Genomic DNA, 17,259 nt, shown 5'->3' on the forward strand with positions numbered 1-17,259 from the left:
GGATATGAAGTTAATGTCAAATAAAAAGAAGGATGCCACCTTTTATCAATCTCAAATAGCTCTACTCAGCAATATCTGCAGCCATATTTGTAAGAGAAAGTTAAGTAAATGTATAGGGTCTGAGGTTTCCTTTTCTGTACCTGCACAGGACCTCCCATCTGGCATCAGGGCATAGCCCTCACTGCAGCTGCATTCATAGCTTCCTTCCGAGTTTGTACACTGCGTGTCACAGCCCCCATTCATGATCATACACTCATCAATGTCTGCAGAAACAATGCAACCATGTTACTTGCCTGGCCTTCTTCCTCAAGCAAAAAGATAAGTTTTTATTCTTTTTAAACAGATGATGCTTAAATGGTGCTGGATTTCTCTCCCTATGATCTGTGTCAATTCAGCACTGTACTACTAGGATTTCTTACGTCTTCTCACTTCCTTTTAGGCTGTAATCAATTTAATGTCAGTATCTGAAGGTTAAAGGACTCAGAAATATAACTATGGAGGTTCAGAGCACTTTGTAGATAAGACCAGTGAGTCCTCTGAAAAACCAACACAATGGCACACTGCAAGTTTGCCCTCATTTGTAGATTCAGTTTTAGGACAAAGGACTCTCATAGGCTTCAATGTAGATTCAGTGCCAGAAGTTTTCCTAAATGATTTGAAAAATACAAGTCTCATACCTGCATGCCCACCCCCCCTTACCTATACAGCCCTGGCGGTCTGGCGTGGCCTGGTATCCAGGATTGCAAGAGCACTGATAGGTCCCAATCATGTTCACACACTTCCCATTTCTGCAGAGGTTGTCGCTCAGGGAGCACTCATTGATATCTATAAAATTACACAGAATAAGTGTTTTATGTAATAATCAAATCACTAACACCAAATATACTTCACTGGAACAGTGCTCCCCAAAAGGGTGTATGTACTTTAGGGAGAAGTAAAATGATCTGGGGTGTTTCAAGAAAATGCTGGAATATCTATTTCCATTATTTCTTCTGACAACTGTGCTGGACACAGTAGAACTTTCTATAATGATCCAATTATTTGTTATCTATACTGCTCAATACTTAGCCATATGTGCTTAAAATATGGATACAATGACTCAGGATCTAAATGTCATTTATTTAAAATTACATGGCCACATATGGCTACTGATTACCAAATCAGACAACACAGATATAGCCCATTCTAGAAATGAAGCTTACTATTATTTATGAAATTACACAGGCACATTCACGTGGTTTTTATTAGCTGGGGAAGTGTTACCTACATAACTTTAACTTGAACTATCCTGAGGGAAGAAGCTGGTTCTACAAACAAGCATGACAATAAGGCTCTCACTTGTTAATTTGCTTCCACTGTACCATGTTTATGTCTGGGTAGGGGGATCTACAGATCATACTGCCTATTTTTTAAAATAAACAAACCCTTATAAAGATAGGCAGAAACCTTTTTTAAAACCCCATGCAAAGATTGCTAGGATAAACTAGTACAGATTCTGCAACCACAAGAGAACACTAGAAAAATGGCAGAGTGACCCATTTCCTCACACAAGTTTGTCAGACACAATGTAAGTTAAAAACTGTAACAATGTACACTGATCAGATACAACAAAAAATTCACGTGAAATTCGCAAAATTACTGCAAAGACTATGTGATATGGATTTATGCTTATGATCATGAAGAATATATTTTATTCACATAGAAATGTATACATATACTTTACATTGTCTATTGTACCTTTGAGGGGTAGGTACTTTTTTCACCTACAAGATTAATGAAAACTAAGTAACAAAAATAAACTGAACTTAGAAAGATAATCCTGCATCACTATATCATAATATAGTCAACCATGAATAAATATTTACTGCCAGGGTGAAAAAGCTTTTGTACTGCTATTAAAATAAAATTATTTAAAAACATTTTTAGGTCATCCTTTTAAAATGCCTCTTTAATCCATGACTTAAAAGTTCATTTAATCAAAATGTATAATAAATTTAATCAAATGTATAATAGATAATGTGAAATAGGAAGAAATGGGGCAAAGGGGAAGGGGAAGTGGGAGGGGTAGGGGAAAGGAAAGAAGGGAATGGAATTAATATGAGAAAAGTGAAAAATGGAAACAAAGTGTTTCTAAATAGGGAGAGATGGAGGGGTTGAAGGGAGGGCAGGGGAAGGGGGAAAAATAAGAACCAAGAAAGACTATGTAAAGGTGCAAATTTCCAATGATGAATGTCATTATAGTGTATATCTAAAATGTACCAATAAAATTGATTTTTAAAAAGTTCACCTCATTTATTAGCACAGAAAAATATACGGCTTGTAAATAAATATATGTGTACTGGGGAAGTGTGCCCAAATTATTTTTAAAAGGTGGCATGTGAACTGCTCTATTGTAATCTGTTTTATTGCTTTACAATTTCAAGGAAGAGTTCCTGTGAAGAAAATGCTTACTGGCTAAATCAAAGTTGGAAAGCCAGTATACTAACATACAACAAACCCAGACACAGGGTACTGGGTGGGTTCTGCTTGAGCGGGCAGAGGGAGCTGCAGGGGAGAGGATACACATGGCAAGTACATGCACAGGTGAGCAGTCCCGGAGTAGCTCTGGGTAGCGAACCCGTCCCATCCTACCTGCAGGATAGAGGGAGCTATACAGCCCTGCACAGGGTCCTTTACACAGGGACCAGCCACTTGTGCTGTAATCATAAAGGGCCAATCACTTCAGTACCCCACTGAAGTTCCTGTGAAGACAGCCTGAATCTGGTCTGGATTTTCAACTTGTAATAAACTAGATTTCACATACTCCAGTAAAACAAATTGGTTCAAATTCCTCATTTTTGCCCACTGTGCCAAGTGGGACCAACTCACCCACACAGTCCTCATGTGATGGTGACAGCTCATGTCCCAGTGGGCAGTCACACTGAAAACTGCCCTCAGTGTTCACACAGGTGCCACCCCTACAAAGGAGAGGGTTACGTTCACATTCGTCAATGTCTGAAAGGTAAAAATTTGAGATCCATTAAAGAACTCTGAGGAAAAAATGTTCAGCACATATAGCGTGGGATTATCTCCCTGAGGTGTGTGACCCAACTGTAAGAGATAACCTTAACTGCAGGGAGGATATGCACTCCTCAGCTCCTCACTTTTTCTACCATCTATATGAAAACTCTAAAAAATTCCACTCCTAAAGATAATAAACCATTGAGAGATTTATTTGTACAAAATAAGAAGATATACAAGAGGTAGAAATAGACAATCTTTGCTTTACCTCACCATAGACTCAGGATATCATATATTATTGGCAGTTACTCTGGGGTCCATATCCATAAGCAATGTGAAGAAAATCTGAGACTCATAACTGACTACATTTTATAATTCTTATAAATCACTGAAAATGAAATAGTAGCCTAAAAGGTTGAGAATAACACAAAAGTTTGTAATACTGCACAAATAAGGGAAATCACATAGGATTAGCATGACAAAATACTGTGGATCCTCCAGTTATGACCAGCCTGACATATGAACAAGAACAACTTGGGTTACGACCAGAATTTTAGTTTTAACTTATGACCAAAGTCTTGAGTTTCAACCCGAATGCCGGTCACTTCTGCGTCCAGATGGCCTCAGATACAGATTTAACACTTAAAGAGCTCCGGCAGGAACATTACATGTGTAGGGTTAACTGAGAAATCCTGGGCCAATGTCTCTCTAAGGACACAGATCAGCCTGTATACAGGACAGAGATTTTAAAGGCTGTGTAGAGGAGCCCGAGCTTTCAGTTGACCAACTTGAGTTACAACCAGCCCTCAGGAACGAATTGAGTTAGTGACTCAAGGGTCCACTGTACAAATTTTGGGGCCACCACACAATGCCATCCATTCTAAATGAATCTCTTCTGAGTAATATTTCTGTGTGCTGTTTCTATGAATAAACAGAATTCAGTTTCAGCATCTCACTGCTATGAAGGTGCCAGAGACTGGGCCTCCTGAGAGCTGTCCAGGATCAGATTTCCTGTCTAACATTTAAATCTCTTTTCTCTCTCACCCCACTTCCTCGAAAAGCATGCTGTTCACAACTCTTGAAACAAGCAGAGGTGGTGTGAATGAGCTTGTTTGGACCTGGGGCCCAGGCTGGCGGGGAGCGCCGACCACACTTACCCATGCAGTTCTTCATCATCATGAAGCCGCTCTCATAGCCCTCAAAGCACTCGCACTCAAAGCTGCCGGGGGTATTGACGCAGACCCCACTCCCGCAGAGATCAGGGGAGATCCTGCACTCATCGATGTCTAAATCACGTAGTTTAAGAGAAATAAACAGAGAAGACAGAGTAAGTTAAGAAGGCTTGAAGGCTGGAAACAGGGATTTGGTCTTCAAGTAAGGTGCTGCATTCGAGTGCATAAAGGCAGAAGGAGGTTGGATAGGAGGGGATGGGCTGTATTCACATTCCTTTCTCCAACTGCCAAAACTGTCACAGCCAACAGGCATGTGGTGTCTTTTGGCTTTTAGGTATTCTGGAATTGTGGATTTTTCTTTGTGGCTCAGACATAGTAGCTGAAGAATGAGCCAAGCAACAACTGTGTATGGGTCAATTGAGGAGGCAGTGCCCAAGGGAATGAAGCCTCATGCTTGACGGGAAGGCGCTGCTGGTTCTGCCACACTGGCCACGGGCAGCCTGTGGGGATGGAACCCCTCTGAGCAGCCCAGGGAGGCAGCCTCCAGGCAGGCAGAAGCAGGGAACTGACCTCTGGTCCAAGGGGGGGCGCGCGCGCACACACACACACACACACACACACACACACACACACACACGGCAGGGCATGGAGGATGCCCTTGTTTGTGTTTATGGGACACATCAGATATGAAGAACTGAACTAAATTTCAAAAAATAAAGAAAAACAATGTTCTTGTGTTTGCCACATTTCATACATTTTGGTAAATATGAATCTTCAATAGCAGTATCTGCACTCTCAAAAACAGTTTTCTGAGAAATCGCTCTGGCCCATGAGATTTTTCAACCCAGAAATCAGGTCTATACAATATACCTAGGAAAATATACATTTAAAATATTTTTATTACAATGGAAAAACGGTTCTGCCACAGTCTCTTTATTTTTATTAATTTAATTCTGAAGATTTTTCATCATAAAAGTAGGTCAGTGGATAACTTGTGTGTGTTCAATTGGGGGGTCTCAGTCTTTCAAGCACTGGCTGAATTGTCAAAAATATAAGTACTTCAAATCTTGTTGGTAGAGTGAAGCAGCTAATAATATACATGTTAATTCTCTTACTTTTATCTGTCAGTGTCTGGTATCTGGTGGAAAGAGCCATAGAGAAACACAGAATAAACCCCATGGTGGAGCAGGGACAACTTTTAGCTAATCTGACATGGTGGGAGCCCGACAGTGAAGAGTGTGAACTCTGCAGCTATCTGTTTGGCCATGAATCCTGCCTTTTATCTGCTTTTACAGTCTAGGAAATCATTTAACGTCTCTGTGCTCCAGTCTTCTTACCCATGCAGCAAGATAAGGTGTAGAACCCACCTTCAAAATTAAGGAAATGCATGTTTGCTAAGTGCCAAGAAGAGTGCCTGTCTTATAGGAAGTGCTGCATATGTGTTAGCGACTTTCTGCTGAGAGTTGGCACTGTGGAGGAGCTGGCTTCCAAACGAGTCCTTGGAGGGCACAGAGAAATTCTGACTTTAAAGTTGCTGAATAGAGAGTCAGGAGACAAAGGCAGAGGTGAATGGCAATAATGCACCTCAGGGGACTATAAGTTGTAGAGCTGTTCCTGAGAGGCTGATTATAAACAGCACAGACTGGATGGCCAGGATGACTGAGGGCACCAGACGCGGGGAGACAACTATACTCACGTGCTGTGAAGAATGGGGGCCAGCAGTTTTCCATGGAATTTCACATAAGTCAGTAAGTCCCTGACTTATGAATGAGTTCCGTTCTCGGAGAGCATTTGTAAGTCAGATTCGTTTATAATCTGACAAAGTGAATCTTATACACCTGTGAAAGTTTGCAACTCGGGTGTTCATAAATTAAGGACTTACTGCATATCTCAAAACAAAGCAAGGCTGTCAACAAATTTTCTCAGTTCTTCAGCTGAAGGAGACTGTATGAAATACTAAATGACTTGGCCAATTTCATTCCAAAAAACCCCAAAAGAATTGGAGCCGGAACTGGCAGAACCCTAAGCAGCTCTCTGTAGGTCTAAGATTGCCTGAGTCAGTGGAAGCAGTTCTGTGGGAAGTTACGAAACGTAAGTGCTGCTTGAGGATGATAAACTGGGAGGTTTGGAAATGAAGGACTTGACTGTGGAAAGCCAATAAATAGGTTGGAAGACCTTAGAGTGTGTGTGTGATACAGTATACACTGTGCTATGTCACCGAAGTCCCCCTTCGGGAAGGAAGGACCTACTTCCCTTCCCCTCGGCTTTAGGGAGTGTTGTTGGCAGAAAGCCCTCAGAGGTCAACTCTCTTCAGGTTATTCCTCAGCGGAGAGGACCTTTCTCCACAATCACTCTTCTCTGGGCAGCTCCAGCAGAGAAGTCATGGAGAAATTGCATCAAAAGACAAAAGTATTCTGCAAGAGCATCTGTGTGAACCAGGGGCAGTGAGAGTCAAAACTGTAAAACAAATGGCTGGTTACAGGAGAGGAGTGAGAGGTAAAAGTAGAAAAATAGGATGGTAGATAGAGGAAAAATAAAGAGACAAGACATCTTCAACTTGTTTACAGGTCGAGCAATAGGAAGCAGTGAAGAGGGGAGATGTTGGAGAGTGGCGTGAATCCTAGAGACACAGCCTGGAGCAGAAGCAGCAAAGGTCGGGTACAGGACTTGACTACAAATCGAGGAAGAGATCGTATATTCTCTCTTCCCTGAAGCAGAGAAGATTTTCAGGAGGCTATGTGAGTGGAAGACTAGCGAGCACACACACTTGTTCTCAATAAAGAAGAAAGAAAACAGAGAAGGCTACGAGAGGTGTGAAGGTTGGGAGAGTTCAGAAGTGTCAAGAGAAATTCAGAAAGTGTCGTAAAGAGGTAAATGGGAGTTTGCTAAGTGGCTGCTGGTTTTGCAAGGGCTTGGCTGAAGGTGACAGGAGAAATCTCAGCAGCTCTCTTCACGTTCTCCTGGAGAGTCTGGCAGCCCAGAGTGGAGAACTCTATGGTGGGAGGATTAGAGGTTGGCAACTGGTGTGGGGGATGAGCACACGGGGCAGGTGGCAGAACCTGAGAGGACCAGATGGACAGCTATGAAATAGTCTGCAGTCACCTGGGCTGGGGAAGCCTAGGAAGGGACCAAGAGAGACATTTCAACAGAAATCATGCAGGGGCAGTTTGGAGAATGCGAGAACAGGGAAAGTTCCAAACAAAGCTCTAAAAATAACATCTTGGGAAGATAGTTCACATGTTTAGGATAATTTGTTATACTATCAAATAGGAAATTTAGAATCTTTTAACTAAAGAGAATGTTATAGACATGTTTATAGATGGTGCCTGAAGCCTAGTCATTAAGAGTACTTTTCATAGGTGAAGAAAGTAAATCATAACTTCACTGTACAAAATTTAAAATTTTTAATAGCATACATTTTTCATAGCAGGTGTATATACAGTGGTACCTTGGTTCATGAACTTAATTCATCCCACGATTCTGGGGAAGATGGCTGCGGTCCTGTTCATTATCCCATGTAGAGCTTGTGAACTGAAGTAAAATTTTGCCCACCACTTCTGTTTATGAACTGAACTGTTTGTGAGCCAAGGTATTACTGTAATTGTTGGAGATTTAATGGCTATACTCCTTCCTCCTCGTGTATTTTCAAAATCATTTTTATGCCATTCTGGTACATAAAACAAATAGTTGTGTGCTATTCTGAAATTCTCTTACAAGTGTATTTGGAGAATTAGTTTAAATGTTGGGAAAAGAAAAATAAAGTTACCTGTTCTCATTGAGAATATGGGTATTCAAAGGCAGTATTTTTTTCAAACACAGCAAAAGAAAGAGGGCCAGGGATTACTAAGTGAAACAAAAGAACACTCTTACCTGTACAGTTTCTTTCCTCCATGTCCAGAGCAAAGCCACTATTGCACCGGCACTTGAAACTTCCAATGGTGTTTCTGCACTTCCCATAGGTACACATCCCAGGAAAGGCTTTGCATTCATTGATATCTAAAAGCAGAACAAAGCAGGAATGTTGATATACATGAGTGGGTCTATCACTTTAAGTTAAAAATCTATCGTGATGGGAAATATTAATGTATTCAAGCAAAAATGAGAGGTATCAATTTTTTTGGTGATCACACTGATACCATATGAAAAATTTCCATTACCAAAAAGATTATTTTTTACACAAATAAGGAGAGCCAGAGATTGTTTTGCTACTTTTCAGGCTATGGGAAGGAAAGCAGAGGGATAGCAGAAGGAAGTGAGAATGGTAATTAGTGGTCAGTTTTCTAGCTTCACTTCAACACCATTTTATACAGGTAATTTATACTCCTGGGCCATAAGGTTGACAAAAAATCATGTTTTTTAAAAATAACTTTATTATCAAACACACACACATACAAAAATTAAAACCATTCAAAGAAGAACAATGCAAGGGTAAAAACTACAATGATATTCAAATACAGGAGAACTCATACGTTTAAAGAAAACACTCATCAGGGAATGCAAAGGGTGTTCTGCTGGTGCAGAGGACTTGGCACTGCTGGCAGTTACCTTTGTAAAATGGCCGTCCAGTGAGAATGTCCCCTCTGTTGGCGAAGCCAGGCCCCCGAGGGCACAGTGTCTCATACTCCTTGGTGCCAGGTTTGGGGCATTCTTCACACTCGGTGCCCCAAGCTGCCCCAACGGCACAGCAGCAGGCATCCATTCGGAACTTTCCGGGAACAGGGTGGACACACTCATCTTCATCCCACTTGAGGTAGCACTGCTCCATTCGAATGTCTACACCAAGAATGAATCATAGGCCCAGAGTGAGTGGAAACAATTACTGAGCATTCACTTACTGGGTGCCGGCTGGACCCCGGGCCTGATGCTGTGCCCTGGAGATATGCTGGGGGTGAGACGAAGAATCCCAGACTCCTGGAATGGTCCCCCCACAAAAATAATCATTTTAGAACAGTAAAAAGCTGGTTCCCTGTCAGTTTTCTCACAAGTATCCTTGAGGGAGAAACTTCTCCTTGTGACACGACTCTTTCGCATCATCACCTATGATTCCTTTTTTTGTATGGCTCACATTAGGAAGAATGAAATAATTTTAATGACAAGGCTCTTCTTGTGCACTGAATTGCTTAAAGCAGCTTGTGACGCATTCTGCTAGATTCTAGTCACAAATGGCAAATGATCAGCTGCAATCTATTTGCCAATTTGCTGCAACTATTAAAATTGCTTTACAAAAGAAAATATGTTATTATTGAATTTAAAGTTTTAGTTTCCCTGACAAATTTACTTAGTGCATCATGGTTTTTGTTCTAGATTATGTAAATATTCTCTATTAAGAGGCCAAATCTTTTGTTGAAATGTCACATTTCCCTTCCATTTCAAAATATACCAGCATTTATTTTAATGCTTAGCCTGTCCCTGTCAGGACAAGAGAATATCAACAAATAGGCAGAGAATGGGATAAATCAGTATGATCTGTGAACAGTATGTTTAGCCAACAGAGTTGGCGGTCAAACTACAAACAAATACAGATGAGTTCCAAAAAGTATTTTCTTAATTAGATAACATGATTTATTTCATAAGATTATTTCTAGACATTAAATCCTTTTCTGAACCTGAAAACTATTTGGCAGAGGGAAAGTGGTCCCGATGGAAATATCAACACAAACAAATTAATATATTTACTATTTTAATTACTGCCAATAAAGATTCTTTCAAGTGCTCAACTAAAGGAAATATCTACTTTAGCAACTGTCTTTAACCTGGTTATATACTTTTCTAAGTATTGTAATTAAAAAGCCCCAGTTTTAAAGAAAAAATTCATTTTGGTAAATTTTCATTTTAACTTGGTAGACCGCATATAACTATTCATAGGAGGTAATTCTGCTTTATGTCTCTACATTAATACCAATGCAAACTGACACTTGCAGCCAGTGTGAAGCATGACAACAATCCAGTAGGTTGTGTTACCACAATGCTCCCAGGGCTGGTCTAAGACACAGCCAGCTCCATCCAACACTGTCACTAGGGAAGTAAGGATCTTCACACATGGGGAAGTTTTACGTCAGTGTAGGTAGCCTAGGAGCACTGGCTCGAGTCACACTGTTTATAAGCTTGCTGAAATAATTCATTTAAGAAGTCATTCTGGGATAAACTGGGTCTGGGGGAAAGGTATTTGAATTAAGTTTGTAAAAAGTTATAATAGCCTAAGAATGTAATACTATGTGTTTACTACAGAGACTCCTATCAATATTGACATCAGGATTAAACCAGGATCAAAACAACCAGCACATGGGCCATTTAAGTTCTCTAAATGTTTTGACTGATTTGCACAGAAATTAAAACACAGATTGGAAACCTCTGCATGGTACATATGCTCCGCGGTGTGCCAGAGTCTCTACTGCTTCTTGTCACTTCTCTCATTATGTTACCTCCTGCCTCCCGGAAGCATGAGACTTTGACATCCCTGTGTTGTCTTATGAAAGCAATTTGCCACTGATTTATTTCCTGGAATAATTTACATTTTCATATCCCAGTCTCCTTTAGGGGATCCATGTTGCTAAGTTCCCCATGCTGGGCTTGAACTCTCTGTCCTCCTGCCTCAGCCTCCCAGAGTGCTGGGATTACAGGTGTGTGCCATCACACCTGGCTCCATTTCTTCTTAAAACTTCCTCACATCCCCAGTCAGAATAAGTCACTGTACTTTAACTCAAGCACTGTCAAAAATATTTCAGTACAAGGATGAAGAATCCAATATACTGTTTAAAATACGACAAAGGCTTTGATTTTGCTGGATGATAGTTTACAATCAATGTTACATCTTCATATACTGTGTCCTTTGGTTACTAATGGCAACTTGTTATCATCAGTTATGTAACCATACCAATACTATTATTTTGTCATTTTCAAAAGATATTTATTTCTAAACATTGCAGTTGATTTTAGGCTAATTTAAAAATATTTAAAATCTAAAAAGAATTTTTATTTTTATACTTTGGATATTATGCTTTCTAAATGAATTTAGTCATGCTTTCGATCCAAATTTAAATATGTTGTGGAAAATAAATTTAAAATGAAATCTGGGTTAATTACAGTAGCTAAACTTTATAATATTACAAATGTGTTTTTTTACTGCTAATTAAAATTCACTGATACATTTAAATCCATAAAAATTATTGCATACAGCTCTACCACTGCTTATATTCTGCCTATGATACTCTTAAATTTCATGATGTTTCTCAGACTAAATATTTACCATTCCATAACTTATAGGGAAAAAAATCTCTTTAAGTAAATGAAAAACGTTGTTTCATCATGAAGCTCAAGATGAGTCAAAAATGATACAGATAAAGAATAAGGCCAAATCTCCATGCTAATAATATAGTTTTGATAAAACAGATTCATTTTAGATATTTAGAAAATAAGATAAAGAAAATTTAAACTCTAAAGCAGTAAAGGAAGGACCAGAATTGGTCACTGTTTCCAAATGAGACAGCATAACTTTGTTAGTGACTGCCTGCTGTCTAAAGGGCACACAGCTAGAATGAATTGGCAAATGCTCTTTTCAAATACTCATTTCCATTTTTTCTTCTGTGTTCAAAATATGCAGTTCTCTTATTCAATTAACTCAGTATAAAATATTGAGCTTGCCTAAAGTATCTGTTTAAAGAAAGTGAAACTTGAAAGGTAGTTTTTTGAGCAGTACCAACTTTCCATATTAGGCAGAAACTTTTACTTAAATAAATTCACTTTTAAAATATCCTGGAGTAATTTTCCCCTAAATATCTTATTTGAAGCAAGTATTCCCAAGTACAGATCCAGTGGTTTTGGAATGGCCACTGCCCAAAGGAAGAAAATTCATGGCTGGTTTCAAGCATAAAATACATGAGGGCATAAATCTTACCCAAACATACACGGCCAGTTCCATCCAATGTAAGGCCTTCAGGGCACTCACAATGAAAAGATCCTTTGCTATTGACACAGCGACCATTTGGACAAACGCCAGGGAACACCTCACACTCATTAACGTCTGCAGAGAAATGGAGCAAGCAGAGGGATAAAGATGTCACAAATAAAAAAACAGGTGTGGTCTCACTTCCCGTATAACGCATTCAACTTACAATACAATGTGGATTATTACTTTAGTTAAGCAAAAATATTCCACAACCCAGCCACCAGCGTTCCTAAGTCACCAGCTGTGAAAACGACCATAGCCTTGCTCATCCATAAAAATCAGCCCAGACAAGCTCCCTGACAGCTGTTCTGTGCCTTGAAGGCTGGCAATGTCCTTATGAAACTTACCCAACTGCACAAAGAAGAGAAATGGGAAACTCAATTGTTTCCTGGAGTAACGCTAAAGCATCTGTTGATTTTGCCGAGTATTTTAACCGAAATTCCAAGGTTTTTGAAAATGCTAAATGTCTCCAAAGCTTGGGAGTAAATGTTAATTTTATGTACTACTGTAAAGATTTCTATCATCAGGGCTGGGGATTTAGTTCAGTGGTTCCAGCACCTGCCTTGGAAGTGCAAGGTTCCGAGTTCGATCCCTGGTACCAAAAAAAAAAAAGGACTTATATCATCATCTAAGAACATACCTTCACAAGTAACACCTTTAATCCTGGCAAATCCTCGTGGGCAAGCTGTATCTGTAAGGACAACAGGACAGGTGTTTACTTCATTATGAAAGAACATAAACTGTCTCAAGTTCAAGAAACAGTGTAATAGAATTTTAAATGGAAGGCAGGGTTGTGGAGACTGAGGGCCCTCGCTGTTCCTTCTTCAGTTAAGCACAAGACTTGCTGTGCTGAATAACTCCACTGATATTGCCCCAAACAGAGATTTCCTATTTTGCTCTCCTATTGTCAAGTGAATTACAAGTCGCAAAGAGAAGAGTTATGATGTCTTATTGAGACACACAAACGAGGGGACCGGAGGATACCCACAACTAAGCATTAGATTCTAATTAATTTCCTCACTTTTCTGAAATATTCAGGTCTGCTTATAGTAAGAGGGAAAACCATATATAAACCGCAGAATGTGAGTGAATTTATCCAGGAAAGACAACAGTTCAGGAGGGTATATGATCTTATGGTGCTGTTCACTACGGAAGAACACAGTGAGAAAGGTGTCCTAGTTGAGGCAGAGGCCCAGCAAGGAGAAGCCCCGAAGCCCTCAGTCTTGCTCCTACCTAGCTCACAGCGCTCACAAGGGCTCCCCCAGGCAGCTCCCAGGGTGGCACAGCATTCGGATTTCAGGGTGGCTCCATTAATATTCACCTCACATCGGTTGTCCTGGATGTTGAGCCAACATGTCCCTTTCAGGCTGTCTGAAAAGGAATTGGAAAGGTTGGAGGGCATGCACCTCTGAAGAAAACATAGTTCCTCTGTGTACACCAAAGGCATCTCTTATAGTATTAAAAAAACACAAGAGAATTAAAAACCTTTAATAGCATGTCCCTTGAACACACATGTACATACATATGAAGGAGGTATTTATATACATGTACATCAAATATTATACTCCATATATCTCATAACTTGATAATTAATTCAGTTATATCTACTGATATTCTATAGAGAAGTCACTGTTGTCCAAGATATTATACTTAGAAACAGTGCATTGCCATAATAGCAATACTACTTTTGTGAAAAATATTCATAAAATTTGACAAATCCTTGATATTTAAGATTATATTAAAAAGCCAATCTCATCTCCCACAAAATTTCCCATTAATAAACCTACACAATTTATGTTGTTACAGAGTAACCAGTATTTCTCCAACTGACAATAAGTATTTGACAAATAATTTGAAAGAAAAAACTCTTAAAAAAAAGATAATAAACATGGCCTATAAATCTAGCACAAAGACATCCCCGGGGCTAATATGTGCTGTGTTGTCTCTCAGGGATTTCCCTATGCATGCATATATATATATATATATATATATATATATATATATATATATATCTAATTCAAAAAGTTATGCTTGTGGGTAAATTATTTGAGAAAATATGCATGTATAAGAAGATATAAAAAATCACCTGTAATCTACCTAGAGATAATCACTCCTCACTCTTTAGATATATCCAGGTAAAATTTAAGTTCCTTCTTTTGAACAGCAGAGTAAAATACTGCGTACTTTGTAATTTTATTCCATGTATATTAAAGGGAATAACGAGTAGTTAGTAAAGTTTTTGTTGCCATAATGTTTCAAATGAACAAATAAATACCTGTTAACTGATTTAGATTTCTCTCTCACTGTTGTGTACACGCACACGCACACACATACACACATACAGGAACCCAAAGGTGATATACCATATCAAATACTAACTAGTTATACAAATTATTTATGAAACTTTCTTTGTAGAATTGTGGCTCTCAGTAGGGCTCTTGTTACACAGTGTAGATTTATAAGTTTCCCAACTATACAAACCAAATCTGCAGTTTGACAGATTATGCAGGTGATTCTGATGGAGGTGATGTATAAAACATTTTAATAAAATCTTAATCATATTTACAGCACAGACTTGGAAAAAATAAAATGTGCTCTTATGGCATTTATTTTAACACTTTCTTAATAATACGTGCAGATCAAGTTTTACTTCCAAATTCAACAATAAAGACATCCAACACCCCCCCCCATTAAAAAATGGAACTGTGATAGGCAGGTGGCTGATGGGAATGTGGTGCCTGCTTCCTGTGGAACACAGCAGCAGGTAAGAGAAAGTTTCCATGGCTCAATCTCTCGGGGATAGACATTAAAACAAAACAGTTCTTTCCTTGACTGGGTGCAAAAAGTTATGAGGCAAGAGTGTGAAAAGTGTTGTATAGTCACTACACTTTTTTCTCTCTGACTGTAATGTTCACATTGCGTAAAACTACACAAGTGAAAAAGTATTTTTCACTCCTCAGTATTTGTTTGTGTTGGGCTCTTCACAGGCTCATACCAATTTATTCTGGAAACAGAGGAAACACTTCTGCAGGACTACTGTGAATTTAAACAGTCTTTCAGTAACCGAAACTAATTACTAATTTATCACCTTAGCTGTAGGCATTTCAAGTAAGAGAAACTGTAATGGGAACTGGTAATCCTGCCTGAGCTACTGGTAGGCACTATTTTATTTATTTATTCATTAAAACCAATTTTCAAAGTAGGAAGAATTTGCAAATGAGAAAACAGGGGCACAGAGAAGTCAGTTAATTTACCCAAGATCACTCAGCTAGTAGTATAGTGTCAGCATCAAGATTGAAACTGGAAAGTCTGATTTCAGACCTTCACTCTGTAACACCATGCTTCTTTAGGTTGCATCAATATTTAAAGGTTACAAACCAACTGACAGTGTTCTCTGTCTCTCTCTGTCTCTCCGTCTGTCTCTCCGTCTCTGTCTCTCTTCCTCTCTCTCTCTCTCTCTCTCTCTCATTGTGTGTACACACATATGCCAACAATATGGAACTAGATATATGGTCAAGGGTTGGTTAAGAACTCCAAGAAAATAAAGCAGGTTAAGCAATTTGAAAGTAGAAAGGGGAGAGAGACCATTACTTCATCTAGGATGTTCAGAGAAGTCCTGACTTACAATGTAACATATGATCAGAAACATAAAGAGAACAAAATGTGGAAATCTGACTGAGTGTTGTTCCAGCTACAGACAGCAAATCCAGGGGACTTTAGATGAGTACATGCTTGATATGTATGAGCAAGAAGTAAGCCAATGTGACCTTTACAGAGGAGGTGAGAGGCAGATCAGTGAAACTCACACAGCAGGAGTGCGATCACTAGAGCGACAGAGGCTTTGGCAGGGACTCCGGCTCTCTCTAAGTGAATAGAAAAGCAAAGGTTTTTAGAGTCAGGGCTTCCAGACAAGCAATGACATGTGCTGACTTATGTTTAGAAAGGATTACCTGAACTATGTGCAAAAGACACTCAGGGTAGCAGACTGCAGGGTTGCAAGTATTGGTGGGGGGAGGTAAGGTAGAGCCATAGTAATAATCGAGAGAAGAAAAATAATGGTGACCTGTATGTTCCTGGTGGTGGTGATGAATGGCTGAAATATGACAAATATTGAGAACAACTGATGAATTTCATGTGCAGTTTGAGAAGAAGGCATCAAGGCTGATGCCAAGGATCTGAGGGTGGCAATTAGAAGAATGGAGTTGCCATTTGCCAAGATGGAAGTGTTTCTGTGAAACATAGATTCAAGCCAGAAGACAGGACTTTGGTTTTAGACATGTTATGTTTGAGATGCCAGTGAGACAGCCAGTGGAGATAACTGTGGACAGTTGAAAACACAAGTCAGGAGGAGTGCAGAGATTTCAGGTGGAGCAATCAGTCTGAGAGTCGATGTAGAAGGCCATCTAAGTATGAGTGTACACAGAGAAACAAAGAAATCCACTACGACTGGTGGGAAATCTCCACTACTCAGGTCAGACGGCAGAAGGATAAAGAAGACTTAGCAAAGAAATGGAAAAAATGGGCCAGAAAAGTGAAGGGATAAGAAGACAGTTGTGCTTGGGAGGCCAAAAATAAAAACCTCTTGAGATGGAGAGAGTGATGAGCTGTGCCAAACATTACCGATTGTCTGGGATGAGGAGAACAGACTATGAGACTTGACAGTAAGGATGTCACTGTCCTGTCACTGCTGTGCAAGGAGAGGACAGAGTACAGCCCATGCCAAAGAAGAGGGACATCTGCATGCATTACACCAAACCATGTATGCAGGAAGGATTAATCACATTTCTTGTTCTACTGTATTTAATGTCATCAACCCCAATGCAATAGTCTTTTCAAGTACTTCACAGAATAATTTTTACTTCTTTCAAAATTTTGAGATCTGGATTCCAATGGAAAAGAAGGCTGCAACCTAATCACTGAATAGAACCATTGACAGTCCTAAAAAAATAATTCATAATTTTTCCTGAGTATATTTTATTATCTTCTATTTCTTTTTTTTTTCTGCTAGAATTATCTTGTAAATGAAAGAGGTAGAAAAAAATCATGCCCCAAATTTAAAAACATTAGGTAAATTTCTTCCTGAGTGGTTCTAGGCTGAAATATTCAAATTTGATCATCATAAATGGAAACACAGAACACACT

General features: G+C 39.3%; 1 protein-coding gene across 1 annotated transcript in view; it reads right to left on the reverse strand.

Annotated features, from left to right (window-relative positions):
* Positions 1-17,259, reverse strand: part of Fbn2 (fibrillin 2) — a 247,670-nt gene that overhangs the window by 58,315 nt on the left and 172,096 nt on the right. The window contains exons 21-29 of the mRNA XM_004854441.4: positions 13,351-13,488; positions 12,758-12,808; positions 12,067-12,192; positions 8,718-8,945; positions 8,043-8,168; positions 4,158-4,286; positions 2,869-2,994; positions 700-825; positions 141-263 (exon numbers count right to left, since the gene is read on the reverse strand). Coding sequence (XP_004854498.2) covers positions 141-263; positions 700-825; positions 2,869-2,994; positions 4,158-4,286; positions 8,043-8,168; positions 8,718-8,945; positions 12,067-12,192; positions 12,758-12,808; positions 13,351-13,488 — 1,173 coding nt within the window. The remainder of the gene's footprint in view (positions 1-140; positions 264-699; positions 826-2,868; positions 2,995-4,157; positions 4,287-8,042; positions 8,169-8,717; positions 8,946-12,066; positions 12,193-12,757; positions 12,809-13,350; positions 13,489-17,259) is intronic.

Source organism: Heterocephalus glaber, unplaced genomic scaffold (assembly GCF_053883595.1).
Source record: "Heterocephalus glaber isolate CG9 unplaced genomic scaffold, H.glaber_assembly_v1.0 deba00001463, whole genome shotgun sequence".
Taxonomy (NCBI): Eukaryota; Metazoa; Chordata; class Mammalia; order Rodentia; family Bathyergidae; genus Heterocephalus; species Heterocephalus glaber.